This window comes from Melanostigma gelatinosum (assembly GCF_949748355.1).
Source record: "Melanostigma gelatinosum genome assembly, chromosome: 3".
Taxonomy (NCBI): domain Eukaryota; kingdom Metazoa; phylum Chordata; class Actinopteri; order Perciformes; family Zoarcidae; genus Melanostigma; species Melanostigma gelatinosum.
Genome location: NC_136636.1, coordinates 19,194,256 through 19,206,116, shown reverse-complemented (window position 1 = coordinate 19,206,116; position 11,861 = coordinate 19,194,256). Strand labels below are relative to the sequence as shown.

Sequence of the window (11,861 nt, the reverse complement as noted above, 5' to 3'; positions counted from 1 at the left end):
GTTTAATTCATTGAACAGGAAAGCACCCTGGGTTTTTCATTCAATTCACTTTTTGAAACCCCCGGTGGAAAGAATTGCATAATTACTTTTTGTTATTTTCCTCCTCTGGATCAGTGTTTAATAACTGTTGGCATGCTGTTAAGCATGCCATTTCAAACAATGGATTTCAAACAAAGAAACAACTCAACCTCATCAAACTTGTGCTGGAACTCTTCTCTGGCTAAAGGAGGACAGCCAGCGAGCGCGCGCGCGCGCACACACACACACACACAAGCTTGTTCATCAAGCTCGATTCATTTCAACAACATTGTGCTGAATCAAAAGCCCAACGTTTCCACTTGTGTCTTCTTCAGGGGCCGAGCAAGAACTCGAAGTAAATTACAAACCACTTTTTATACATTTCCAAAAACATGTTAATGGCGCCATCTTGTGGTTGAAATAAAATAATACAAGTTGTATCCAAACTAAACAGTAACAGTTGAACTTAAACACAAAGTGCTGATCTCCATGAAAACGTTAACTCTGAAACAGCTTATGAAGTTTTGATGATTATTCATAACTTCATCACCACTGTCATACATCTTAAATGTAGGGGAACACAATATGGTTCAAAATAAAAGGCGTATTTGTAGGTTTACTGATTATTTTCATATCACCAGCTTTTATTATAATAAAAGCCTCAAGATTTGTAAAGGCAAGTGCAAACGATATTTTACCAAACCTCATGAAATAATATGTAGACAAGATGAATACAAAATCATGTCGGCTTCAATTTAAGTCTGAACAGAGCTTTGGGTGGATGTTTTGTCTTTACTAAAGACAAATACGGAATGAAGTGTGATAGAATGAAAGCAGCATGTGTAGGCCTACATCTATTAAATACGGTCTCACCAATAAACTACATTTCAATTAAAAGTTTCTTCACTCAATTAAAACCATTGTGATGAATCAGAAGTTCACTATGATATCAGTCTGAGTGAAAAGCAGCAGAACATCACATGGAAGTTACGAGCTCCTTAAAATCGGCCTCTTCTTTGATCTCTTTTCTTACGAGTTGTTAAATCAACTTCAGCCGGTATTTAATTATTATATTCATTTGACGTCAGAGACGATTATTTAATTTCTTCATATTGTGGCGAACAGACCAAAGCGTTGCCTTGAATTTGTCATTTAATATTTCTGTCAGACCAAAGAAAATCAAACCCAACACACAGAGCTGCTCCCCATAAACACATTGTATGAAGACAATGCTATATTTCAGACAGTACATGAAGGCTGTCTGGCCCCATTTGTTTATCTGTTGTTTACCAGGATGTCTCAAAAACAACATAACACACTTCATCGACATCTGGTGGAAAGTTGGTCCATGAACAAGAGAACAAATGGTTTTTGATGGGAGAGCACCACCATGAGGACTTTTATAAAACACTTCCTGTTTTGGCTGAGAACTCGTGAAACACGAGGTCTCAAACCAAACCTAGTTATTCCTGGATTCCTTCATCAATAATGAATCTGCCCAAAACAGAGTTTCTGCCATTTTAAATGGTCAACATTGTATCAGCTGTGTCTTTAATTCACCAGGAAGATGAACGTTGAATCACTTTATGCTCAGTAACATTTACAACTGCAGAATGTATGAATTATTATCATAATTCATGAAAAATAAAGACTTGCCATGTCTCTGATCTTCGTGACTTGTTCTTTGGTCTCACACTTCATTCAGAGCCATTAAAATCTGTTCATAAGTCCTCATAAGTGTGTTCTAGTATAGCTTTCATTATACAATAGCTACTAACCTCATGCAGTGCCGTCACTTCACTTAAAACTCTCAAAGTTATGCTGGAACGTGTTGTTGATGTTTGTGTTTGTATATATAAATGATAATTGTTTGTTATTTGACCGGTCACTTCAGTCTCGGGTGGTGATTTCCGGAACCTAAGTTGAGAGAGAAGCCACCGTCAGCAGTCAGCCAACCTCTGTCTTCTACCGTCTCTCAGGTCAATCCACATGAACCAGATGTTGAACCGTTCTGGAGTTAATGAACCAGATTTCATAAAGCAGCTCCTCCTGACTTCTGTCTGTTCCTGTATTAAAGCTCGTAAGGGCCGACACTGAACCAATGCATGCTAAAATATTGCTGCAACTAACTTGCTCACTCCGGTCTGATTCCAATTCAATAGTAGCCTATACACATTACAGCAATGAGCTGTTCTCTTGTAAATATGCATATAATACATATATGGTTTCAACTAGATGCTGAGTTTCTTTCCTGTAAACAAAAGAGAAGGATCTCCTCAGGTTTGCTCCTTTAATTGAGGGTCCCGACTGATGATTGGCCAGCTGGAAGTCTGTGGGAACCAATGAGCAGCATGACTGGACCTCATCTCGTTAGCAGCTGGAGAGAAAACGGGGGCGGCAGCGAGAAAGCGACGCAGGAGGAAAGAAACACACACATCCACCAGACATTGATAAACCATTTTAGTTGGTGTTCTGGTGCTTCCGACCGTACCACATGATCGTTATCAGCAGACTAGTTTATCTCATTTTAATAGAAAATCGCATCTGCTGATAAAAATCACTTATGATTAAAAGCCACAGAACAGACAATTAACTTGAGATTGTTATTTTCAACTGCTGTTTCTAAGGTCAAACATCCACTTAAAACCTTATCATTCTGACACTTAAGTTATTCTCAGAGCAACGCAAATATTTACTCGACTGTGGACTCAGCAGTTTTACTATTAGCAGTTAATGTGTGGGCAGCTGTGGCTCAGAGAGTCGTCTATGAATTCTATTCTGTGGTTCGATCACTGGCTCCTCCAGTCCCTACACAGACACACACACTTCAGAGTCAGCTACAATAAAGTCAAACTGTGAACCACATGACACAGCAGATGTTTTGATAGATTTTTTTCTGGACTTTTATATTTTTAAAAACAAACAAAAAATAACAGATTAAATAAAATTTACAGTAGACATATGCAATCATTGTGCACTTTAACTACTTCTTCTGATACGTTCTGCACAGCTGTCAACAAAAACCGCAAACACAATGGAGCGTCGGGGGGGACAGTTTAGGGAGAGAGGAGAAGACCAAAGAAGTGAGGTAGAGGGCAGTAAGGAGGAAACAAATCGAGGAAAGAGGAGAGGGGGATGAAGAGGGAAGGAGTAAAGGATAGAGGACCTACACTTTTTCACTCGGGGGGGGGGGGAAAGAAAGAAAAAAAAAAATCACTGAATATATAGTTTTCTTTTAATCCTTACATCACTTAAATAAATATATTGAATCCCAAAAAAAAAAAAGAAAAACACTTCTGAGAAAAAAAACCAAACAAACAGTGCAATACAGAAACCCACAACAGCAGTAAGGCAAAGAGAAAGCAGGAGTGGAGAGAGAGTAAATGAGAGGGACAGAGGAGCAGAGAAAGATAGCAGGCCGTATGAGACATGGCAAGAAAGGAGAGCTGAGCGAGTGCGCAACTGTGCGTCTGAAAATGTATAAATATGTGAGCTCACGAGACGAGTTGGGGAAGGAGAGAAAGCGTTGGCAGGAAGAGGAGGAAGAGGAGGGAGGGTTGGAGAGCAGAGGGGAGGAAAAGGTCCGGCTGAGGTCGACTGTGCAGTGTGTTTCTGTTATGTGCTATGTGACCCTGTTGCCTGCGCTTGTGTGTCTCTCTCTGTGTGTGTGTGTGTGTGTGTGTGTGTGCGTGTCATTTCATGTGTTTTTGTATAATGGCAGCATGCATTCCACGGCATCAGTGAAACACATGCTCGTGTGTGCTCTTCTGCTATATAAATACAAAACAAAAACAATGAATAAAAACAAAAACAAAATCATTTCTGCAACCAAACACCTCAGAATTCACACCGTCTTTCCTTTTATACATTTGACACATTTAACGCAAGTATTTTTTCTTTTTTGTTTGTTTTTGATTTTAGATTTTAAATTATACACTAAGAGCAGTCCCCCCTCCTTTTCTACCACTCCACCAAGAGTCTCTCTTTCGCTTCCTTGCTTTCCTCCCCCTCTCTTCTCCTTTCACTGAGAACTGGCTCTCTCCAGCACGCGCAGGTCATAGTTGTTTTTGGCGGCCCTCAGTTTGAAGAGGCTGGCCCCGCTGTTGTTAAGTTTGAAGGAAGCACTCTGGGCGGCCATGGTGCTGGGGAACACTGCCACAACCGTGTAGAGGTGAGCCGGGTCGCCGCAGTCGCCCTTCGCTCCCATGCCGGCCACGAGCCCGCCGGCGGCTCCCGGCCCGGCGAGCCCCGCACCGGGACAGGGGCCACAGCCTCCTCCTCGGCCTCCCTGGGGCTCCTTCAGCCACTGGATCTTGGCACCGCACATCGACAGCTGGTTGATGAGCTTTTCGGCCTCTGGACGTGAAATGCCCTCTGGCAGGTCCGTTACCTCGAGTACTCGACTCACCACTGGACAAAGAGAAGAGGAGGAGAGCCAAAGAGAGAAGATGTTAGCGGCCTTGATTGCTCAGGAAGTGTCTTTGTAGACTTCAAGCACCTGCTCCAGAGACACGCTGTGTGTGCGTTTGCTCGCCTGTGTCGGCTGAAGACGTTTAGCTTCGGGCAATCATGGTTCGCCCAGCTCCAATGATACTTCAGTTAAATTTGCCACGGCTGTTGAACTACACTTGCATGCAGTGCTGAGAGCGCGTGTCAGTGTAGTTTCAACAACTCGAGGTATACTTAATGGAGTTTGTGAGGAAAGAAATACAGGAAAATCAGCAATAAGGCCGATATAATCTATACACACACAGAACCGCCCTCCAATATCTACTTTTCAAGGGCTCAGATGAGTTCATCTCCTCATCACATTCTTTAAAAGTGAAAGATCACATGTTGAGGGTAACTATACCTGCAGGCAGAATGTAATAACGGGGGCGGATGATATTCTGGTTCTGTGATGACGCATCTCCGACTTACCTACATCAGTCGTGCCGAGATCTGTCGATGCAGATTTGAGTGTTTGTTTTTTCCCCCGTGCCCCGTGCTTCATCACTCCTTGGCCCTGAACGCATTATAACACAGATATTACGAGTTTAGTACAGTTCCACAACAAGACACTAGATGGCGATAGAAAGCAATCAATCAACCTGGTCTTTGGTAACTGGATGCTCAAACAGTTGCAGGAAAGATGATGACCACCTCAAAGTGTTTTATGGCCTCCATTTTAAATGTATGGAGCTGTTTTACCTTTTGGTTACACAAAATGCTGCAGAGACAGAATTCACACAATTTCCACAGCCAACAGTTTATGACTTAAGAAAGTTGTGGCTGTTCCCAAACTTTTATTTTCTTTATTCATCTTCATTCACAGACCCAAGATACTTTGTGGTGACTAGTTGGTCACATTTCAATCACCCGTAAACAACAAAAGAAAACAAATGCACATTATAGATTGTCTTCTGTTCTTACATAAACATAAATGTCATTGATCCTCTTTAGGAGTGACCGCTTCAGGGCCTTTAAAATCAAACCTAAAGAACTCAGAAAACAAAGTTATGTACCTGGTGGTGTATTTAATTAAGTTGTTAGTGTGGAATTCAAGCCAGAAATAAACTGAATTACAGAAACAATACATGCTCGAGATGTCTTGTCAATAAGAGCAGGTTCAATTATCAGAGACTGTTAGCTTCTTAAGGCATATTGGCCAACTAGAAGGCTTGTTTAAAAGAATATCATGACCTGTCAATATCACAGCCTTAACATGTTAAGAGTACTTGAATCACATTGGTACAAAGTCTTGCCAGCACTGACCTGATGGGAGCTGTAGGAGGACTGGCCATGCATTAGTGGAGGACACAGGCTGTACTGCAGAGGTTGCCCCAACAGAGAGTAGCGCCCGTCACCTTCACAATAACAACAACTCACAGTTAAAATCATCAATCCTGAACATACTTCAAAGTAGAGTTGCATTGCCTCAGTAACAAAAGGTCAGGTGCACCATATTACCACACATTGTGAAGAATGTAAATACACTTACAGAGATCAGTCAACAAGCAGAAGGATGAAGGCTTTAATGGAACTTACATTTCACATTCAAGATTCTCTTTCAACACAACTTGTCGAGTAAAAAGAAAATAACTGCTAATAAGCATCCAAAGCCTGAGAAGCGGTTCAGTGGGCCTAATGTAGCTCTTACCTACAGTATTGCCTCATTATGTGTGCCATGGTGATCTCACGTGGATTGCAGACTGATGCAAGACTGTCTGTATGTGTAATCATGTGTTCCAAACAGTGGGTCTGTTTATCAGTAAAGGTATTGTGGCTCTGTGTGTCAACATCGGACAGAGGACAGGGATGAGGTGAAGCCATGTGTGGCTATTGGCTCAGGGCCAAAAGCCACCTGACCACGTGGAGGAGTCTGATCAGGGGTTCGAGCACACAGGCAAATAAACGTGAACTACTGTTCCTGCTGTGAACTAAAAACCTGAAACAACCTGGTTGATATTTGTGTAGCTGTGGCCACATGTATATGAGCTTCCATGCCTCGTGTTCATGCGTACCTTGAGCGGGTCCTCCTGGCCGGGGGAACTGGGAGATGAGGGGCAACGGTCCCAGGCCCGGACAGACGCTGCTGACGCTGCCGGAGGGAGACTGGGTGGGAGACTGAGTGGGGGAGGTCAGGGGACTCGTCAGCTGAGTACTGGCCTGGACACAAAGAGAAGAGGGAAAAATATGAAATTGTGTGACACACACCGGTCACGTCAGTGTCAGTCCTCCTGTTGGCCACTAGGGGGCTGCTAATGAACGAATCCTTGAAGACCAATGACTGGATTTGTAAGTTACAGTCTGGATTCATGAGATCCTTCACATTTATTTAAAATAACGCCTCCCTTCATGTGCATTCGTGTGTACCTGTGGAGTGTTGTCCGGTTTGTACAGCTCCCCTGGCTTGCTGGGCCTCTGCTCTATGCTGTAGTACTTGCATGGGTTCCACTGGACCAGAGGAGTGTTCTGGGAAGGCTGTGGGCCATTGGGGACACTGAGCTGCATGACCATCACCCCGGGCCCAGGAGTCGGTACTCCTGAGAGAGAGCACACAGATAAACAGGTCATTTAATTAGAGATAATTGAGACTTTTTATAGGCAAGTACTAGCCGATCGGCATCTAGTGTAGGTAATACACACAGACTATCTCATACAACCCCACTAAAAACAATCTCAACTATCCCTTTAAGAAATCAAATGTCAGAATATCAACCACATTCATTATTCTAATCAATAAGATGCTGACTTTTTGTTAAATTGAAGAAGCCCCAAAGCTTTGGCCAATTGTTGAATTTAGTCTCAGGTTTGAAAACAGAGCCTGAAATATAACTTTTAAAGCAAATTACCAACATAAAGCAGTCTGAGAAACTGACTAAACATACAGAGTAAAGGACACAAACTAGAGCAGAGGTTGAAAGGATGAAGTGACCATGATCACATCAACATTTGCTTAAGGCCAAACGGCAGCACAAGGTCTTCCTGACGTGTAGGTTCTCTCTGATTTCTTCAAACATTCCCTTGTTATGGACATCGATTCACGTGCTCACCGTGTGAACCCTGTGTACCTTCGTCTGAACCTTACCCTGGATACCTTTCACCTGATTCTGTTGCACACTGGATACCACGCAAAATACTCCAGGCATTCCCTTTGGTAGAATAATGCTCACAAATAAGATAAAATGAATTAAAGCTAAATAAAATCGTTTTCAAAAAGGCTGAAATCATTTTTCATCAGTTAGTCATAAAAAGTTTTTCTAATGGCCACTTTGCTGCTTCTTGACACTGAGTCTCACCTGAATATTGCTGCTGCAACTGTTGAGGGTTGCAAGGGGCCGGCGACTGTGTGATCTGATACTGCTCAGAGCTGGGGGGCTGCATGTAACCTACTGCCGGGCTGCAGGGTTAGACACAGAGGAGGAGAAATAAATGCATGGGGAGAGGTAACACACACTCATACAGGAGGATAGAGGCCCACATAATGAATAAAGTCCCGAATACCAAGGTGTTAAGTTTGTTTTGCGGTCATTTGTAAGTACATCACATCTGTACACGGCTCTGCTAAAACACACAAGATATTTGCTGACAGTTACGGTGGCGATCTGAAATGGTTGGACACTACTGCCAACTCATTAGTGCGCATGTCATGTATTCAGACATACCTTGTGCTGTTCTGCTGTGTGGGTGTAATAACACTGTAGTAGACAGGCATGGGCCCCTGGACAGACTGGCTGACTGGAACCATCACCTGCTGCTGGTACTGCTGCTGCACCACCTGCTGATTTTCATTTCCCACTGGAACCTGGAAAACACAGAAAGACTACTTGTCAAATACTGTTGACCAATATCAGTAGTCAAAGTAAAAGATTATTCAGAACATCATCATCCGTATTCCAAGTATACACAAGACAAATCCAGCTGCTGACGGGAATATGGGGAGAATAATGCCGACCATACACATATTATCAAAACAACACAAATCCACTGGTCAGATATTTTACACATTAAAGAACAGAACGGCGTACCTAGAGAAACACGCTCGTGGAAACATGTCCCAAAAGCCCACAAAAAGAGCAATTCTATCTTTTACTGGATCAAGATGAATGGCCATTCAGCTTCGTCTGACTCTCCAACATGAACTGTTGCTTTACATGAGCACCAGATGGAGCCATTTAGCTTAAGATCAGCCACATGCATGTGGACACTGGTGGGGCTGAAATATTCAGCACACCAGGCAAGGCTCATTTTCTTACAGATAACAATAAAACGGTTTGTCTGTACCCTTTTATTAATGTTGTCCTAAAGCCGATTGAAAACCGTTGCTACCTGATATGATGGCATCTGTGGGTACTGAACCATTATGCTTTGCATTTGTCCTCCCATGCCGGCCCTCTGGGAATTAAGCAGACCAGGGTTTTGGGGCTGCTGCACACCCATCATACCCTGGTAGCTCGGCTGCTGGCTGGGCATCATCGTCTGGAGACCTGATGACAACAGACAAACAGTTAGAGGAGAGAAACTAGAGCAGTGTGATGAAGGAAGGGTCCAGTACAAGAGAAGACAATAAGAGCCGACAGGTAGTTGGGCCTTTGCCTTTGAGGGAAAAACCATAAGAGTTGACTTCAAAAAACAGATTTTCAGCAGCTTTTTGTAATTGTTTTCAACCAGAGTGAAGCGTTTTTTAGACACCATAAAAGAACAGCACAGGACACTACATGACAACACCTTGACACGCCACGCTGACACGCTGGCTGACACGTTGAATGACACGGTTACAAACTGTTAGCTTCCCGTCCACACACCTGATTCTCATCACCAGGCACTTACCTATATGCACTTTAATGTCAATGTGACACCCAGTGTTCAATGTCAGAACTGCATGTGTACCCACCCCGTGCTCCCTCAAAGACAAAAGAAAACTACAAAACCACATTCTGGCTCCAACATATATCTATAGCACTTTATTTTGATAAAAACAATAGTTTCAATACCCAGAAGTAATTGAAGAGGAACTCAGAAGCCAAACACACTTCATACCAATTCAGCATGTTAAATGGAAATCTTCACATCGATTGATGGAAAGTCACACTGACTGAAACTGACATGATGGATTTGAGTAATCAGTTGCTGTACAAACACACAGACAACCCGTCCTTGACAGACCCCAAATGAAAGACTGAGGGATAGAGCTTTCACGGTTTTCCCTGAAAAAGGGAAAAAGCTCTATTTTGGTCCGAGCATGTTTGACTTGGCAGAACAACACGGGGACGAGGTCGTTTACGATCAACCTTTTACCTGGAAGACTTCAAACTGAGAATGATTTAGCAGTTTTTAGCTGAGGTAACAACATACTACAGTTACAAAACCAAGTGGACTGTATCTGTGTATTAACTCGTTCTGGACACAGTTTGGATGGTGCTCCTAATAAGTTAAAAAAAGTTATGGTCATAGCGCTATTCTGATTTCTTGTGACAACATTCTCAATATAAATATGCAACACTAAATACAGAGTGTGTGTAATAATTAATGACTTTAAACAAAAAAACACACAGGAAACACTGTTATTATAAGTATTTATGTAGTTATCAGTTAATTACAGTACTGACCTGACTGCTGTGCGGGCTGAGGCATGGGTTGTGTGCGCTGGGCAGGATAAGACACCTGGTGGGACATGGGCTGGGGCACACGGTACTGCTGGCCAGAGCTGGGATACTGACCAGGAGGATAGTAGGACACCTGTATCTGAAGAGAAGCAACAACACAAATACTTAGAGATGAATAAATACACAAAGATGACACAAGAATAATTGCTCTGTGTGTGTTCAACTCTGTTCACACACTGAGACAATACCAGGGGCCACCCTCCTATATTCTCATGGTATTGAAAACACATCATTACTTTTTTATGCATTATCGGCAATTGTCAATTGCCGATAATGACACATATTTAGACACATTACACCTGCAATGACTCACTTATTGGCCACATGGGGGCAGCAGAAACAAGCTCTGAGAACACCACTGACATGTGATGCCCTTCTGAGTTGATATAACTTTCTAGCAAACACTTTACTATTTCTACAAAAAGCAGATACGAAGCAACACGAGCATTCGTTTAGAGTCAAGTGCCTATTCTATTCTCTCTTCTTTTACTTTTGTTTTTTTGTCTCCACAAACTATGAATTGCTTCAGCTGCTAATTGCTCCACTATGTTCACTAGCTGGTCACCAGCTGTGTATGTCTGGCGTTTGGTGCAGGACAGGTAGTTAGCCCAGTAAACAGCCTCCTGCTGTAGCCAAAAATGAGTCAACAGTCAACATACAAGATTGTTGACAGTGATTCAAAACATTTAAGTATTGGACCGGAAAACCCCAAAAAATGACTTGAAAGTTACTATACAGCTTCGTTGAGCCACTTTATAAGAACAAGCAACGGCTTGCACATAAGAAGTCATGTGATCCATTGTTGATCAAATATTGATTATATCAGATTCAAGACTATTCCTAGAGAACTCAATTCTATGCTCCTTGTCAGTGTTCAACACATCAACTGTGATTTTGCACAAAAGAATGTTTAACATCAAGCAGCGGACGATGTGCAACAGTTACAGAGGTCCAAGTATCCAACGTTGAAGCTTGAACAGCTCTCAGCTTACACAACTGGGCTGAATGTAGCATAGAGTTTCCAAACAAGAGGATAAAAAGGCGCCGTCTATATAGATCAGAGCTTGGAACTACTAAATAAAAGCGCAGAAAATAAGAGCCATTAAAAAGAAAATGAATTGATAGAAATTACTTCCTTGTGGTTGTATGCCCTCGTAACATACAACTACTGGTTTGCAGAGCTGTTGGAGTACTTTAAAATGTGCTCCTGATTCCAGCAGATGTTCTACTCTCCATCACATCTACTGTGGATGAAGTCAGGCCCTGTGATGGTGTACTTCATTATTGTTGGGAGGCTCTAATTGGCAAGCTGCTTTAAGGAGATAATAGTGACCCCCAGATTGCCTTCATATGAACACAACGCTATAACCAATTTAAAAAAAGTAATTTAGTCACTTCCGCTATTAAAAACGCTACTAAACAGACTATGTTCCTTTACTACCAAGCCCCAGAGCAACATTACAGGGCCTAATGTCTCCCACAGGGTGTTTAATGGCCAGGTAAATTCAGTCCTCTCTGCTGAAATGAACTCTAATAACATCTTTATGGATTCAAGCAGAAGCCTGAGGGAGGGAAGGAAAAGTGTGAGTGACAGAGAGTGAGAGAACTCATTAATGTCACCGCCTCTGCAATCGGAAGAATGTGACAGGCGAGCTGAGGTGACACGCGGCTCTTTGGGGGAAAGGATCAAACTCC

General features: G+C 42.5%; 1 protein-coding gene across 11 annotated transcripts in view; it reads right to left on the bottom strand.

The window, feature by feature from the left end:
- Positions 1-2,886: 2,886 nt before the first annotated feature.
- r3hdm2 (R3H domain containing 2) overlaps positions 2,887-11,861 on the bottom strand; it is a 44,506-nt gene continuing 35,531 nt past the window's right edge. For all 11 annotated transcript variants that reach the window (XM_079266325.1, XM_079266326.1, XM_079266322.1 and 8 more), the window contains 9 exons: positions 10,110-10,245; positions 8,830-8,987; positions 8,166-8,305; positions 7,800-7,900; positions 6,874-7,043; positions 6,522-6,666; positions 5,773-5,864; positions 4,939-5,023; positions 2,887-4,428 (listed from right to left, as the gene is read on the bottom strand). In XM_079266325.1, the coding sequence (XP_079122451.1) occupies positions 4,040-4,428; positions 4,939-5,023; positions 5,773-5,864; positions 6,522-6,666; positions 6,874-7,043; positions 7,800-7,900; positions 8,166-8,305; positions 8,830-8,987; positions 10,110-10,245 (1,416 nt within the window). In that variant the 3' untranslated portion in view covers positions 2,887-4,039. The remainder of the gene's footprint in view (positions 4,429-4,938; positions 5,024-5,772; positions 5,865-6,521; positions 6,667-6,873; positions 7,044-7,799; positions 7,901-8,165; positions 8,306-8,829; positions 8,988-10,109; positions 10,246-11,861) is intronic.